This window comes from Argopecten irradians, chromosome 15 (genome assembly GCF_041381155.1).
Source record: "Argopecten irradians isolate NY chromosome 15, Ai_NY, whole genome shotgun sequence".
NCBI classification, from domain to species: Eukaryota; Metazoa; Mollusca; class Bivalvia; order Pectinida; family Pectinidae; genus Argopecten; species Argopecten irradians.
The window spans coordinates 3,014,773-3,033,147 of NC_091148.1; the positions used below are offsets into that span (position 1 = coordinate 3,014,773).

Sequence of the window (18,375 nt, forward strand, 5' to 3'; positions counted from 1 at the left end):
TGTCCTTTATAGACATGTGTTCTTTATAGACAGGCGTCCTTTATAGACAGGTATCCTCTTTTATATACATGTGTCTTTTTATAGACAGGCGTCCTTCATAGACAGACGTCCTTTATATACAAGTGTTCCTTATATACAGTCCTTTATAGACAGGTGTCCTTTATATACAGATGTCCTTTATAGACAGGCGTCCTTTATAGATAGACGTCCTTTATAAAAATGTGTCCTTTATATACAGGCGTCCTTTATATACAGGCGTCCTTTACATACAGGTGTCCTTTATAGATAGGTGTCCTTTATATACAGGTGTCCTTAATATACAGGTGTCCTTTATAGACAGGCGTCCTTTATAGACAGGTTTCCTTTTTATAGACAGACGTCCTTTATAAAAATGTGTCCATTATATACAGGCGTCCTTTATAGACAGGTTTCCTTAATATAGACTTGCGTCCTTATAGACAGGCGTCCTTTATAAAAATGTGTCCTAAGCAAGATTCTTTTTCGGTAGCGGGGGAAATATAAGAAAATTATGATATTTCCATCATAAACAAAAATACAGTTATGAGCAGGAATATCTTTCCCAATACAACAACAAGGTAGAATGTCTGTGCAAAATACAATTTTACATCCATGCATATCAAGGTGCACATTTCTACAAATTCATTGTATACGTGAACGACATCAAAGGGAAATGTGAAACTTGAATCATTATGCCAGCGACATAAATAGTTTCTAAAATCTCTGGTTATTCTGAAGAACAATGAACATTTGATGACATGTTATAAATTAAAGGGTGCAATTCATAAGATCATCAGATCATCAGTGAATCGGTTTCCGCATGAATGTGATTTTATGATTGGAAATACTTACAGTAAAGTGTTCAATATTGAAAACGTTGCTATACAAAAGAGACTTTTCGTGTACTTTGAGTTCATGAACCTTAAAGTAGTGGATACTGAATAAAGTACAATTGGTTTGTAAAATTTTTATCCTTCAGTATATATCTACAACATAAATTTGCGTTGACAAAATTCAAATGTCACGTTCTTCTTTATTCTTGCGATATATGTTGCTGAGTGTGAAATTATTTGAAAATTATTATTGAATTGATCGAACAATTATATAGACTTTCCATTAATCCAGTTTCCACTAATTATATACGTATTCACCATATTCAAATTTTAGTTTATTTATTTTAAAAGATTGTTTCCTACAATTTGCCCGAGCTAATTTAATTTGCGATTCCACGCAGGTAAGCATCAAACACCGAGGTCTGTATGTCTGGACGAAACAGCTGTTTTGTACTAAATAAATATGACCATTGTGTGCGTTTCCTGTGTTGTCACAATTATGTATTGAACCTAGATACAAAACAACTAAGCCATCAGCAATTACAGTAGTCCCTTTGTTCACACCCCATTCCCATTTTATAACATATTGGACGATTCAACTTCGGCAATGAAAGGCCACCTGCTTCCCGATATCGTATATCTCCACCAAACTTTGGCATAAGCATTGCTATGGTTACGCCACAGATGTTTTTCGATTCTGTCCTCTGATTGGTTGCTTTGGTTTTCCGTACGTGATTGCGTGCGCTGTTCGGGCGCGTGGGGCACGCGACTTGTGCGAGCCGTCGCGTGCCCAGCAGGTGAAGGAATTTGAACATTCGATGACTTTACTGTACTGTAGCGTAGAATTAGTACAAAGGAATGTCACACGATACAACAGCCAAAATTTATCGATTTTCACAACATGGCTGAACATTGCGACGGTGCTATTTATATTAAGTCGTGTGTCCCTTTCCTTTTGATCAATGAATTCCCTCACTTTGCATTTTCCGTTGAAAATCATTCAAGCGATTTTTGAATGAAATTTTAGAATAGAGTTCGTGTTTCTTCAGGTTCATTTGTCATGCACGGTGCACGAATTGACTGAAAAGGGTACGATGTGATCCGCATGGGTGATCTTTCGGGAAACATCTGCTCTTGATATCCCGTGTAATGATAAAGGGGCTATTGTCGTGGAATGATATTTAAATTGATGACTTGTTACGGTACTCAGGTTCTAATGAAATAAATTCAAACCGAGTAGTGATTTACTTTACTTTTATAGATAAATATTTTCTTAATAAAAATGTGTTTAGCAACTTTCAAATTGATTTATGTTACCTATAACTAGTTTCCAGGGGTTCCGATCACTTACGATCTCTACACCCCTGGACTATCTCATAGTGAAACTGGAGGCAACAGAATAGAACAGGTAACTTAGTCATTTGATGTACATCAAAAGAGCCGTATAACGGTACACTGTGGTTGACTCTGTGCCTTTGATGTTCGGCGTCGCTCTCTCTATAGTCTTCAAATGAAATATTGTTAGCCTGTGATTGGTCAAATGTTTTCCGCTGAGCTGCCTTCAATTTCACTATGAGATAGTCCAGGGTGTTAGAGATCGTAAGTGATCGGAAGCCCTGGAGTATCGAGGATGATGTTACCTATAACTAGTTGACCCGTGTTAACGTTTCGGATGGGTGAATTTACGCACTGATAAATTCTGAATAGTTATGTTTAAGAAAGTCTAACTTATAAATCCTTGGTCCTAATTAGCAAAAAACGGAAAAATTCATTTTCTTTAAACTTCTACAATGTTATCCTGCGGATTCTGTTTCTTTAGATATAACACAGGGCCATGTATAGTTTCTATATGAAAAAAATAACCAGAAATATATATATAATGTGTTATTTTATATGTATTTCTGGCTATTTTTTCATATAGAAACTATACATGGCCCTGTGGATATAAGTAAAGGATTACTGATCATTTCAGTGTACACGGGGAATGGCATCATGGATGTTCCAGGGGTTACTATCACTGTTGTCGATATACCGACAGTGATAGTAAACCCTGGAGAATCGAGGATGGGGAAATAGCTTCACTGTTCTATTTTGCTATCAAAACGTTAACCAAGCGATAGCGCTTAGTTAAAGCTAGGCGATTCGTTGGGAGAGACCTTATAAATAAAAAAATTAAAGCAATTTCCTGACGTATTAATAACGATAAAGGAAGCTGTACATGACCCCATAATTGTATAGCACCACAGGGGCCCGGAAATGTGGTACTGTGAATGTATTCAGGTGTAATAATCAGTAGCCACGTGGGTGATTATTATATAATACTATATACCTACTAAACAGGTCTGTTTGGTGCTAAACACCCCCACATCCTGTGTTGTAATAGCCATCAGCAGGTATAAGTACTTCTTAATCACGTGTATACACCGCCATTACCTTAACTACAGGTAGATAAACGTGTACAGGTGAGAAGTATATAGGGTTATGTATGACCTAACACTTTCCACGCCGCCAAGTCCTACTCCATACCTGTCATAAGTATATATACAAACTTCAAAACTTCATGATTAGTCTCTTTACAAAATAGTTGTGTAGAGAAACATATTTACAACATACAACAAATGCAACATAGATGGAGTGCTAATTGTATAACATTTTACTTCGATTTTACATAAATCTCTAAATACTATTTTTATTCGTAGAGTTCATATTAAAGCTGTCAAAATTATTTAATAATATTTGGTCTCATGTAGCATTTTCTTTCTAAATAAAAAACGGTCACTTTTTGATAAATAATGAAATTCATCACCAAAATATATGAAAAATAAGCAAAACATTAACGATGTAAAGATTTTAAATGTGTACTTCATGAAATGGTACATTTCAATAAATTTTACTTGTATAACAAGGTAAAGATTTTATAAGCGCAATATTACACCTCAATCAATTTCATTATACTGTACAATGTAAATATTGGTACACCTCAAATTGATTTTATTGCATTTTTTTTTACAAGATTTTACTCCAGGGTTGCTTAATTCCACTGTTGTTACGTGGATGTGGCGCAGTGGTAGAGGGCGCAGCTATGTCTGGCTAGGCGATTGGATGCCGTAGATCGTGAGTTCGAGGCCCGGATAGGACACGAGTCAATAAATTGCCATGCTTTGTTAAATTGTGTTTCTTTGATATTTTATATATATATCCTCCATACTCTATATTTCATAGGTTGCTATAACTGTCGAAGAATTTACGAATTTTATACGATGCTAATTTTTGTCAAAAAATATTAAAAGATACATTACTGGTTTGATCAATGACATCTATATATAGCGTTGTCCCTAACGTGTTAAAGGCGTAGGCGAGGCCAACTGCGATTCCCAGGTAACATTTCTCATGTATGTCATACTGTCTGAATACCTCTTATTTACTGTTGCGTGGGAATGTGTCCAGGCATTCAAAGTTCAAAGTTCATCTGTTGTATATATATCAATAGGTAAACAATTCCACGAAATTTAACCTTGAGCGATGAAAAACGACTGAAGCGCGCGATGTAAAACAATATTTACATATGATACATCTGTTTGATTTTCCTTGTAACAACGATGCCGATTGTTTGTTGACTTTGGACACATTTATTTGTATAAATTTGTTTCTCTGTAGACAGCTATAGCTGTTTGATCTGGTAATTAATCATATTGTCTAATTACATGATGGTCCATCGCTAACTTACCTCTAGTTTCAAGTTTTTTATTTTCCAAATGGAAATAATTAAACATTGATGGATTGTGTCACGTGATACACATATATATATATATATATATACAATCATAAGAATATAGAAAAATTCCAGTAGAGGATATTTTGTTTCTCTTCACAGGACTCATAAATTTCAATTTTAAAAAATAGATTAAAAGTATAAACATACATGCGATGATAGTAGTATGTAATTATTAAATGGAACGTAAACACAATAATCCCTTCACATTAATCATGAATTATAGATATTTTCTACGTATAAAATTGCACATTTTACACTTTCCTCGTGTACGACGAGCAGTTAATCGCCATGTAATCATGTTTAAATAATTAACAGTCTATTGTTATTTATTATTAATTATGTCGATAACAACGTATGATTATATTTTTATTCAAATTACTATTTTAAAGAAAACAATTATTTAACACTTGATTGAAAAGATATTAAGGCAAAAGTTTTGCGTAATAAGCGAACTTAGAACCGAAACAAAGTAAAAAACGTACATGTACATTGCCTAAATATTTTTTTTTTCTGTTGTTTTTTTAAATATATTTTTTATACATATATTTAGTATTTTCTGTTTTGTCTGCAAACAAGTAAATCTATTTCCGGTCAGTCTAAAACTAGGACGGACTAGTAGATCTACTAATTCAATTTATCAAGGAGTCCGGACGTATCTATATAAATCTTACCCTACTACACATTGAGTGGTCGAATTATATAATACTTCGTCACCTGTTTTTATTCATCTCCTTTAATCATTAGGGTCATTGGCGAGCACGCGATCAGATCGATAGAATGACCCGGGGATGTGAACTTGACCAAATAATTACATTTCCCTGCAGGGGTCCACAGGCCATAACGAGTGGCCAACGAGACGCGAACTAAATAAGGACGCGCGGCGCTGAGATAATAATAGCACGTTACATTAAACCAACATTAGGGTTACTCACCGGATAGTGCAATGATTTATTATTACAATTTATTTAGTGTAGATATACCAGGAATATTTGTTTACGTTGCATTTTATTTAAAATGAAATTAGACTTAAGCAGAACTTAAAAACCGCTGCATGAGTTCTGCCTTTGTTTGGAGCCCATATACATTACGTACATATTTATCAATATTATCGCTTTTGATGATATTTTTTGTTTCTAGAGTAAAAATAACATAACAGTACGCTTGCATGTAAATATACATGCCGAAAATTTCGACTTTAAATTGAAAAACTAAAATATAAAAGTCTACTTTGAAATTATGAGAAAGGCGTGATTTTCCGGAAACGGCACACTTACAAAATCTGAATGTAAACATTGGCTAAAAGACCCTTATTAAACTTGAAAGATTGGATTGTTTCGTACTTAGCTTAAAGATTTGATATTGAGTAAGCTTCTGTAAACTGGAAAAATTATGTTTTATTGTATTTTTTGTATAAACGGTGAAAAAATAGATGAACACCAATCGTATGCCTTTTCAGGGCCTCCAACATGTGATGTCAGATCGCGGGAAATACAATTTCGCGCGCTTTTGGGATCGCTTTGTTTTGGTTCTGAACCTCAGACTGAGGCTAAGAATAGCCGAAAAAAATACAACACCGTGGCTGAAAATCGTAACCATCTACTGTTAAATCGAAGATTCGAACATGATTTAATAACTTTATATCACAGAGGAGATAATATTTATTTATTGTGTGTATCAATTTGTTGTGTTGCACTTAGATTGAAGAAGATTTTTAACTTTTTTCGAGAGCCAGTCAAGTTCCGGTTTGTGTCTCCCATTTTGCAGACTTGACGAGTGGACGTCACCAAAGAAAATTTTTGCAGATCTTCATAAAAATGCCACGAGGAGGTACACCAGTGAACACGGAATTATGTACAACTATTATAAAACGTGAGCCTGGGACAGAACTGCAATCGTCACCTCAAATATACAATTTGACCAGCATTTATCGACAGCCCCTCACAGATACAAAGGACTCCATTGCAAATTTGCAAGGCATCAAACTCGAGGGAGGTTTAACACCCGGAGAAACATGTTTAAGTCCAATCGCTGATATTAAACATATTATAAATAGACCACAGGTAAATAATTCATCAAATCTTAATTTGAACGATTTTTATTGCATGATCTGTTTGTGGAAGATTCGGGCGAATTAGCCGACCAGCTACGTCATCAATGATCCAGGCGATCAGATGATTTTAGGATGGTTGCTGCAATTAATGTTTGATGGAAAAATACATATGGTTAAATTTGCGGATGCATTTCAGTATATAGCGATCAGTTATTCTATTTCATGTGAAAGTACATTTGTATACATGGCTGATTGTTCTTGGCAAAACTTGGTCCGAAATGTAAACAAGAAATCTGATACCGGCCGGCAACGTCCCTTCAGCAACACCACACCCACCGGAAAACTCGACACACACATCGAATTTGGGCAGTATTAGCCTATATGTATCCTACAATTTTAGTTAATGAGAATAACAAAAGATATCTGATTTATTAGGACACGCCAGTTTTGAACAGTCTTTGTGACGAAACTTGATAATTGACTAAATATTTTTCTATTTGGCTGAACAATGTATTTGCATTGGTCGTTTTCAGATAAATGCAAGATTTTGACAGTTCCTTAGTTGATGGCTATCAAATAAGAAAAAAATAAGAAAAAATAATGAGTTCCTGCAATATGTAGCTATAAGTCATTTTAGAGATGGTCAAAGGGCCATGTTCAATTTAAAAATCATAAAATCGCCCCTACTGTACATTAAAACTAACCCAACTTCTTGTTAAAAATATTGATTCTGTTTAAAAAGTCAGATGTTATAGAAATTTTCAAAATCCGTACATGATGGTACTGAGGTCAAGAATATTGTCTCATGATGATTAGCAAGAAAAGATTACAAGATAAAAACAGGATCATTTAATAATAAGCACAGCTAGTATGTACATGTCGAGACAGCGGTTTTGATATCCTGAAACGTTTTTGGTGAAGTATGATTTACTGTTGTTAGTTGTAAGATAAAAACATTCAGAGGATCATTCTATAATAAGCACAGCTAGGATGTGGAAATTTGAAATATAATGTACATGTCGATACAGGGGTTTTGATATCCTGAAACGTTCGGGGTAAAGTATGATTTACTGTTAGTCCCACCTTATGGATGTAATTGTGTGGTCACAAAAATCATATCAAAATAAGACGTCTTAATCACCGATGTGTGGGACTAATTGACGGTAAAAAGTGCTTTACCCACATCGCTTTTGGAACCCCTGTACATGTATTGAAAGATTTTCTTTGAAGAAGTCTGCAAATCTTGTGTACAGTGTTATATATTTCAGAATATGCAGGTGTTCAAGAATATCAATATAAAACTATAATAGAAAAGTTTGTTCTGAATTTACTGATCATGTTATTGAAAACATTTTAGGCGAAACGAAAACTTGAGTTGGAACCTGAAATTATCAACGAAGGTTTCAAGACACCTGGAAAGGCATGCAAGCGAAGACGAACAACGTCGGAGGCTGCTAGTAGTCCAAAAAGTTGGTATTTTTCAGAATATATATGAGCAAATGCCACTCTCATGTTTACACTGTGAAGTTGATTTTTTGGATAATATTAGACAACATATTTTATTCTTTCAGTAGAATATATTAGTTATATCAGCCTCTATATTGGGTCATTGTATTGTGTAATGAAGAGGTTGATCTAGATGCAAGACACAATTTAACTCAAGGTTCCAGGTTTTATTAATTTTCTAAAATTTTAAATTTATAAATCTATTATATTGTATGTTGAAAATAATTTTGCATTTATGTATAATTTCATTTCCGACTATCTATTCCAGCTCCACGCTCTCCCCTCGAGAAGACTCGGTATGACACATCACTAGGACTGCTGACGAAAAAATTTGTAGGGCTGCTGAAAAACGCTCGGGAAGGGGTAAGGCTATATGTGATGAAATCATGTCACATTGTCATATAAACTTTGAACTGCTACAACATTTGGATTTGCTAATGTAATCGGACAGCTTGAAGCTAGCCATGTGCTGATGACCATTTTATTTTCATCAGATGATCACAGGAAAAGTTAAAAACCATTTTGAGTCTGAAAGATCATAAATTGCATGGAGTAGTTCAGCTTTGAATTTACCTTACTGATGTGTTTTCAAACATTCCTGATTTGGTTGTTTTGTAGGTGTTGGATTTAAACAAAGCAGCTGAGCACCTTGAAGTACAGAAGCGTCGGATATACGATATAACAAATGTGTTAGAAGGAATTAACCTCATCTCAAAGAAATCCAAAAATAATATACAATGGAAGTAAGTTACAAGTCAACAAACAGTGATGTTTATTTAAAAGTAGTTGTTTTATGGTGCATATTGTTATGCATTCTTGTGTGTAGCCTAGATGGTGTCTTCTCTCACGATTGCCGATTGGACACGAGTAGCACCATAAACATTGTGTCAATAACATACTTATATATAGAACATAAAAAAATCCCCTTTCTACATTATATTTCATTACAACAGCATTTTATTTGTGCAATCAAAACTTGAAAAAGAAATTAAAAAATGGTGCAGGGTTCATGTCAACATTTTCCAGGTAAATCTCAAACAATACTAATAACGGGTTATCTGGGTTGTTACTGTCCTTGGTGCTCAAGTAATCCTTTTCAGAAATTCATCACCAACATCATTTCTTATTGTTTTCAGGGGCTGTACGAACTCCATAGCAGCCAACCCAGATTGTCCAGCACTTTCCACAGAAATTATTGATCTACATTTAGGTAAGAACAATGAAAACCATGTTTAGTTCAAGCGCCATCCCATAAGTGATTATTTCTACTGAAAATTTGCAAGTGTGATCGTTTGATATATTTATACACTTTTGGTTGTTGATCAATCTAAAGTTTGAGTGAAATATTTTGCATTTTCCTATGAGATTTATTTATGGAGGGTAAATTCCGCAGTATACCAATATCGCTACAATTTTTGAGTCTTCAAAGCATGCCCAAGAACAATAGCATAGTCAATTGATTTTATAGGAGTTTTAAGAATGAGACTATTTCACATACCATGTGATACCCAGTAATGTTTTTGCTGGACTAGTAGTATCTCCAGATGGAACGTAACAATTTGTAATCTTCCCGCTGAAATGACGTTAACGCGGGATATCATCTTTTGAAGTCATTCCATTACCAATAGAAACAATAGTCCCAGCTGTTTTTGATAGTGAAAAAATACAATTTGTCAGCGGTGGAGCATCATTAACAATTATATATATAATGACGTTAATGTGGAATGTCATCTTCTGAATGAAGTCATTCCATCACATATTCCATCACCCTTATCGGATATCACATGGTATATGAATTGGTCCCATTCTCAAATTTCAAGAAAAATGTGAGATTTAACAGCTTTACAGTACTATTTAATCCATTTTGTAAGATGTATTAAATGTATAAATATGCTTTTACTTCAACAGAAATAGCCGACTTGGAATCTAAAGAAAATGTGTTGGACAATCTCATTGTCAATTGTACCAAACAGCTCAAGGGCATGACAGAGGAGGCAGACAACAAAAGATATCCTTTTTGTGAAATTTTTCAAGAAAAACTTCGGACACCCAAACTCGGGGACTGGTTGGCCTACACCTTACAAGCTAGGTTTTGATCCCTGGCATAAAAATAAAAGTTAGGGGTCACCTGATCATGTGGATTTTCTCCACTCTAAAACCTCTGGCTAGCTTACATCAGAACCATTGAAGAGAAAAATAGAAAAGAAAAAAAAAAGCTCAAACTTGTCATGGCTAAGTGTATTTGATAAAGACCAAAGGACTCCAAAATGGATGATTTCTCTGTCCATTCAATGAAAGTCCTTCTAATTGATCCAATAATTGCAACTGAAGCACATGGTTTCGGGATAACAAATTATCAATAATTTCACACTGAAGTCCTCTTGCCAGTAAGCACTCTCAGTTGTGCTGTAATTGTTAAAATTCTATTCTCATAATTTACCAACCTCAAAGTAGTGTATCTGAACAATGAAGGAGATGTGCTTTCATTTAAATGGTGTTTTATGGCAGATACTCAAGTGGTGTATATTCCTTAACCTGGTCACATTAGCATATGTTACGTACCAGGACATCCGTAACATTGACACGCTAGATGAACAGACAGTCATAGCCATAAAAGCTCCACCAGAGACGAGACTGGAAGTTCCGGACCCAGAACAGAACATCCAGATCTGGCTGAAGAGCTCCAAAGGTCCTATAGAAGTTTACCTTTGTCCTGAGGACACGACGGAAAATGTTGGTGACACAAGTTCGTCGAGTATAGGCAGTGCTAGTTCTAGTTGTGAGGAGTCAAGTCGATCAAGTTTTACAATATCAGAAGACTCTGCATCATGTGACAGTTTCATAGGTATGTTCATGTGGTAATGGCGAAATTTCTTCAATAACGCCTGCTCTAAATATGGAGTTTGGTGTGTTAGATGCTAAAATGCAGTAAACAAAATAAGATTAGTCTTGCCTTCCGCAGATCGTGATGTCAAAAAATCATGGTCAAAATATGACGCCGCTATCAGCGGAAGGTACATGTACATCTAGTCCACAACGTAACTAAACTTAAAAAAATCTTTTCAAAATGATATCGACAATATGTGTAATACACTGGAACTCGCTTGATACAAACTCGGATAATCCGACAACCCGGCTTAATACAAAGTACTTTGCCAGTCCCGGCCGAATTCCTTCTTTATATTTGTTTAACTCGGAAAATTTGTTTAACGAAAACTCGGAAAACTCGGAAGTAAAATTTTGGTCCGAATGAACTCGCTTAATTTCAACACTCCGATAACTCAAAATTTTAACTTGGTCCCTTCGAGTTTGTATTAACCGAGTTCCACTGTAATATTGACTCTATCATAGTTTGTAATAGATTCAGAAATTTCTCTCAGAAGAAGAGTAAAACCTTGATAAGTTAGCAATTTTATTCATACAAAATCTTATCCTTTGAATATAAATTCATTATCAAATTGTTCATCTGTTGGCAAAATAAGCCTGTCTCTTAGTTCCAGGGTGCTTAACTGATTTCTTAAATTTCTCCTCTCCAGGTAGTCAAGGCGGTGTTAAGAATGCATTATTAGAATATCAAGACATTTCTCCCGATTCTGTGAAAAACATTTTGCAACAAACTGAAGATCAAGAGTTAGATGCACCGTTCATGGCGCTGGAACCTCCTCTAGATATGGACGAGTACATCTTAAGTCTGGACGGAGGAGAGGGCATCTCGGATCTGTTTGACGCCTACGACTTTGATATACCTGTGGTGTGATAGTATATTGTCTCTTAAACATTTTATGTTGACTATAAATTGTTACACCCTTACTGAAGTTGGCCCCCTTGTATCACCACCAGAGAATATGTGAAATTCTTTTTATTGGAAAAATAATATATAATGCATGCTTGTTTTGTTATATAGTAGCTTGTTAAAAACTTTGCAACTCTGGTGTGTGTTGCAATGAAATTTGGTAATTTCTAACCTTTTAACAAATGTTAGTAGATTTTCTTTCATGTTGGTGAAGTAACATAAGAAATTTGAAGGGAATAAGTAAAAATAGCACTATTGAAGTTGAAATCTGCAGTAAAGGGCCAAACTTTTGTATAGATGTGTCAATTTATTTTTGATCTTTTCTCTGTTGTCATGTTTTGTTTTTTAAATTTTGAGTGGACACTGACAGATACAGTACTTTGGATATTATTGTGTCCACAACCAAGTTTTAAAATGAGATAGAATACTTACTACGTGTGAGTGATTCCATGTTTTGACCAACAATAGATCTTCCAATCGGTGTTGTTTATTTTATGCTTGAGAGACGAAAGAAATGCGATTGTTTTTTGTGGTATTCTAGTGCTGAGATGTTGGTCCACTGTTGATTCTGTCTACAGAATGAAGTTTCAAATATTGTTTGGTAAATTAACTTCTCCACCCCTAAAATTTTGTTATGAACTGGTCCAACTTTGAAAGGAGAAGAGTTCAAAAGTGTTTTCAGGGGGAATGAGTTAATACTGATCCAATATTTAGGTAAGAGGAATGTATTCATTACAGAGGTTTAATTCTGAAGAAATTCCTTCTTCAAGGGATTTTCTTAATATTTAGAAAATTTTGTTTACAGTTATAAAATGTAGGTTTTATTCTGTCATCTCTGTAAAATAAAATTACATACTAATGCACATTTTAAGGTGCAAGTTTATATTGAATATTTGCATATATTTAAAAAGTTATCTGGCTTTGGGGGTTGGTATATTGTGACGTCACATTTTGCAGGGGGAATAACCAAAACATAATTTCCTTTCCGAACTATTGGTTAACGTCAAAATCAACACCTACCCCTAAGTGCAGATAACTGGGCCCCGTTAGAGTAGAAGATATAGAATAATTATTTGTTGGCATGTAATGTTTGATTTCCTTTGGAATGAGTTAGGAGGGCAAATTACTACCAACTCATTCACCCCTGAAGACAAATTTAGACTCTTCTTAATCAAAGTCTAGACCAGTCCATTATGAAATTTCAGGGGTGAATGAGTTAAAAATCCATTGATTGTTAACTTATACTTAACAGACTTGTACTGTTTGATTATTTATTGGTATATCCAGATATATAAGATACACAGAACAATGGCGGGTACAATATATATAATGTGTTGTAGATTGTAATCTGATTTGAAACTAATTTTCCTTGCATTTTATGCCAATTGAATTGTCTGCAAGAGGTTAATATTGTGGTGGTGCAGAGATTTCAGCAGGGTCTTGAAATTGTGTTAATTCAACTTGTAATAAACTGCTGAATTGAAAAGTTCTTGCATTTAGTAGAGTTGTCTGCCCTTGTTGGTAGGTAGCAGTTGATTAATGAAGTTTTATAAAGAGGAGAAAACAAATTCTATGCACTTTCACTGTGTATTATACAAAGATGGCCTATTTAAATCAATTTTAGTTTTGTAAGGAAATATATTCTCATAAACCAGTCTTTCTGGTTTGAACTTCAATTTGCTTAAACATTTGTCTCAATAGACTTTTGTTCAAAAGGTAAACGGCAGTTTTGATGATGCGACTGAAATCTCTGCTGAATCCATTGTAAGATATTTGATTGTTAGAATTGTATAGAGAAGGACTCTAAATGTTGATAGGGTTATAGCTTCTCAGGGTTGTGAAAGTTTCCTAAAGCATGGCTGCATGAGTTTGATTTGTGTGGGTTGTTGTGTTTGATTTAATGCTTTTGCCCTAAAAATGATAAATGATTATATAAAAAAAAAATTAAAATCACAAAATGAACTACTAATTTTAACCAATAATAATTGAATAATATGGGGGTTTCGAGATCCCAAAACGATGTGGGTAAAGTATGATTCATCGATTAGTCCCACTTTCCGGCGATTATGATATCGCAAAATGCATATCAAAAATTAGAATCACCGGAAGATGGGACTAATTAATGGTAAATCATACTTTATTTTGCATTTTTGTGGAAACTCAAAACTACCGTAATGCCAACTTCAAAACATGAGATGAAATTGAAAAGGAAAAAAAAACTAAATTTGCTTTTTATGACGCTAAACCATAGTTGTTATTCCATCAAAGACAAATGATTTATGATTAAATCTTTATATATTTCATGTGGTAAAATTAATTTAAAGCATAGGATCCAGAGGAAATATGACTAGACTTTGAAATGAATTTGAAAATTTAGTTTTGAAGCAGGTGGCTTCATTTATCTTGTATGTATTTGTTTGTCCGTTATTTTCCTTTTTGTTGTTTCTTTAGATTAGAGGCTCTTTTTTATCCTTTGTTTTTATTTGTTGCTTGAGACTCCTTATTTGTTATGTTGTATTTATGATAATGTATAAACCAAACCTCAGAATTATGTAGTAATACCGACCTGTTACAAATCCAGGTTTATCATGATCGTCCAGTTTTAGAAAGTGTCACAAGTCTTGGAACAAATTATTTCATGGAATTTTGCAAAAGCTCTAGCGTTCAGTGTTAAGCTGGGATCTTAAAATTCAATTCAAAACTAAGAAATTATTTCATGAAATTTTGCAAAAGCTTTACTGTTCAGTGGTGGGCTTGGAACTTTAAAATCTAATTCAAAACTAACGTGTTGCATAGACAGAATTTTTTTTGTGATTACGCTGGTCATTGCTGATAGCACCAATTGATCTGTGAAATATAAAGAAATTGTTGAATGATTTATCCTCTAATGTTAAGACAATATCGGCAGAGGTTTCATTATCTTCCAATAGAAGCAATACTATTGCAATTTCAGGGGGTACTTTTCTATACTGTCTGATTTTAACAAGTAAAAAGTACTGAGTACCAGCTGATATAAATTTTTGACAAAAATTAAAACTTGTGACACTTTGAATAACTGGATCCACTTCTTTTACTATGCACCGACCAATCAGATGATTGACAAATTTAATTAACTTTATTTAGTTAATTAGGAGTATAGTACAGAAATGGATTTTAATTAGTAATTTATTGGTTTCTTAACCTGAACTAGTGCAATGTATAGAAAAGAATTAATTATGAAAAAAGGTAGAAAATTATATATTTATTTACGAGAATAATTTGAATTGAATTTTTATGGGTGAGATGAGTGGTACTCATCCATACATTATAATGATGTATTTGTGGGGATCGGGGGTCTGCAAATGTTTAAATCACTTTATAAAGTTCACATGCTATGGTTAATGATATCAATTTAGTATAGAATGATACCCTAAGCATGGCCTATCTGGTTAGGTCAACATTATTGTCAGGAAGTCTTGAAAGAGAAAGAGAAGTTACTTTCATTATGTTTGTTGAAAGGTGTAGATGTTCCAATTTTGCCTGTTTGTCAAGAATAAGTTGGTCACAATTTTATCAACGTGCTTTAATTTTGAGGAAATTCTTAAAACTCAGCAGTTCAGATGTTGGAGAGTAAATGAGTTTAGGAGTTTCTGTAATGCTTTTAATTTCCCATGAAGAAATATTGATTAACTTAGCCCAAGTGATTCCTCAAAACACATTAGCAGAAAGTGAAGAAAAAAATCAATTTCAATTAAATGCCCTCCCGTTGTTTATAAATTGATGTATATACATGTACAACTATTGTAGACTGAAATTGAATCCGACAAATGAAATAGAATTGAAGTGACAAGATACAAAGTATGTGTTAGGTTTTTACCATCAAAATCAATATGGAATATGGTGATCCAAGTTTTAGAAAACAACAAAGTTTCACGGTCATCTAGATTTAATTTACAAGTAAAGATAGGTCACTATATCAGACTCACTATATATATATAAGGTAAATTGTAAAATAGAGAGAAAAACCCAAAACTATATTTATATTATATATCTATACAACTATAGACTGAACAGTTTTATGTAAAGTTTAAACAATAGTGCTACACTGGTTTATAGATATATATATGTACATATACTAAAATGTATTTGTTTTGTACTTACATATAGATTTATTACACTATAGTGTAGAATTTATCTTCTGATCGTTTAAAAAGACTAAATATTCTTTAGCACATTTATAATAGGAATTTACTTCTAAAGGAATGGGTATTCATATATTTTTTTATTGCAATTTTACTTCAACCGTGAAATATTTAAACCAATTTTCGCTAAAAATAAAATTGTAAAATATTACTTAAAAAAAAACAAAAAAACAAAAACAAGAAAAATAACAATAAAATTTTCAGAAAATAGAGGTAGTACTGGGGCAAATTGAATTTCAATATCTTTGTTTTTACATTTTTTTTTTTTTTTTTTTTAAGTTTAATAATATAAAGACTGCATGTGTGTGTATTTTTTTTTCTTTGCGTGATTTTACATTTGTAATATGCAGTATTATTATTTAATTTCCCTGATTTTCGTTGATGTAGAAACTAATTTTATGGTATTGTCCTGCAGATTATTTCCCTTTGTGTGTATTGGGTATTGACTCGGATAGTGTATGATATAGGAAATGATTGATGACACAGAGTATAGACATTTTCTACTATAAATCAGTTTCTACTATAAATCAGGATTTCAATTTTCAATGACAATCCTAGATAAATGTTGTCAAGGCATGATAAAACAAAGTTGGGCCTAGTTTACATTCTTTTCCGTAAACAAAATTGAGCTGAAATTGTAAAGAAAAGCTGGCGTGGAACGAATGTTTGAATGTCTCAAGCTTTACAAAGCTTTTTAAGAAAATGCGTATGATTTTAATAATCTTTGAAGCATATGTTTATCGTATGTCAAGGAGAAATCAAGCAAATTTTCCATTACTATGCACTCGGAAGAAAAGAGAAATATATTAATGAACACAAGACTTTTTTCATGCTAAACAGAAGAAGAAAAAGTTCCATGGGGCCATATATATCACTGTATTTTTGTAACAGTGATTAAACCATCTAATTCTGTAGTTTTGAAATGTGTTATTCAATACATGTTGAATTTTGCTTTGTTCAGAAAATTTTATAAACATTTCATTATAATGTTCCTAACACATCATACATAAACAAAATTCCATTCATTATAATTTATCATCCATGTGCCTTAATATTTTCATTAAATTTCATTAAGTCTTAATTTTTTACATTTTCATCACAAAATGTTTCAATTTTTGTTATTTTTGCCACAGATGTGTTCATAACTACAGGTATATTTTATAATGAAAAACGCTTTGCCCTAATGTGTTCAAAAGAAATATTTGTTAATTGTTTTAAGAAAAAAATATTTGTTTTTGCTTATTTGACAATTTCCTCATCTAACATTGCTTTCTTTTAGCAAGTTGCATCTTGCTCAAAGAACCCATTTCATTTCATAATACATTTCATAATACCACAAATGTGTTCATACTTCTAAATGATATCAATAATCCATCAAGCTATTTTTAATGCAGCAAATTTTAATCAAGTGCCTACATATTTTTTTAATGTTAACTTGTTCATGACAACTCTCCATCCATCATCATATTGACAAGTATTTCTATACAGATTTAATACTTTATTACACTTGTGCCTTGATCACCCCTGTTAATTTATGGTGGACTATTCTATCCCTTGAGGTAGAAGAATCCATACGTCTAATGAGGGGTTAGTCCATGTTGACTATAATTTTGTTAAATTTGTTAAAGACATTCATTCCCAAACCTGGGGACCAAGCAATAATAGCCACGCTCACTTCATCGCATCATGTATGCATGTTATAAATTCATTAAGAGAAATTAATTAATTGTATGTGAAGATTCCTTAAAGAGGAATGAATCGATTTGTATGTGAAGATTTCATTGGTTCATTGTCATCATGCATATTCTTCAGTTGTTATCTTCATGCATACTCATGAGTTATTTACCCAATATCATCATCGATTGTTGTAGAAGGATTACACTCACAACAATGCTGTTTTCAATAAATGTCCATCAAATTAAATCATGTGTTCATTTTGTTTAAAAAGTTAATTGGATCTTAGAAGAACTATTGCAATCACGTTTCCTCTATTGTCATGTGTCGTCGGTAGTGCGTTCCACAACTGTAGTTACTGGTAGCTGATGCTTGCATTACATGGTCATGACCAAGTGTGGCTATTTTTCGTTTTGATCCGAAATCCAAGATGGCGGTCATCTTGAAAACACATTTTGAACTTCTCAAGTTCTTCAAGTGTGACTTACTTAAAACATGGCTCTGAAAGTGTTGTTATTTTTCGGTTCGATCCGAAATCCGAAATG

The 18,375-nt window shown here is 33.3% G+C and overlaps 1 protein-coding gene across 1 annotated transcript; it reads left to right on the plus strand.

Moving 5' to 3' along the window:
* Positions 1-6,162: 6,162 nt before the first annotated feature.
* Positions 6,163-18,061, plus strand: LOC138308827 (transcription factor E2F3-like). The gene is made up of 8 exons (XM_069249845.1): positions 6,163-6,686; positions 8,034-8,145; positions 8,451-8,545; positions 8,801-8,925; positions 9,319-9,392; positions 10,091-10,190; positions 10,726-11,027; positions 11,719-18,061. Exons 1-8 carry the CDS (start codon positions 6,441-6,443, stop codon positions 11,937-11,939), a joined length of 1,275 nt encoding a protein of 424 aa, XP_069105946.1. The 5' UTR covers positions 6,163-6,440; the 3' UTR covers positions 11,940-18,061.
* Positions 18,062-18,375: the final 314 nt, after the last annotated feature.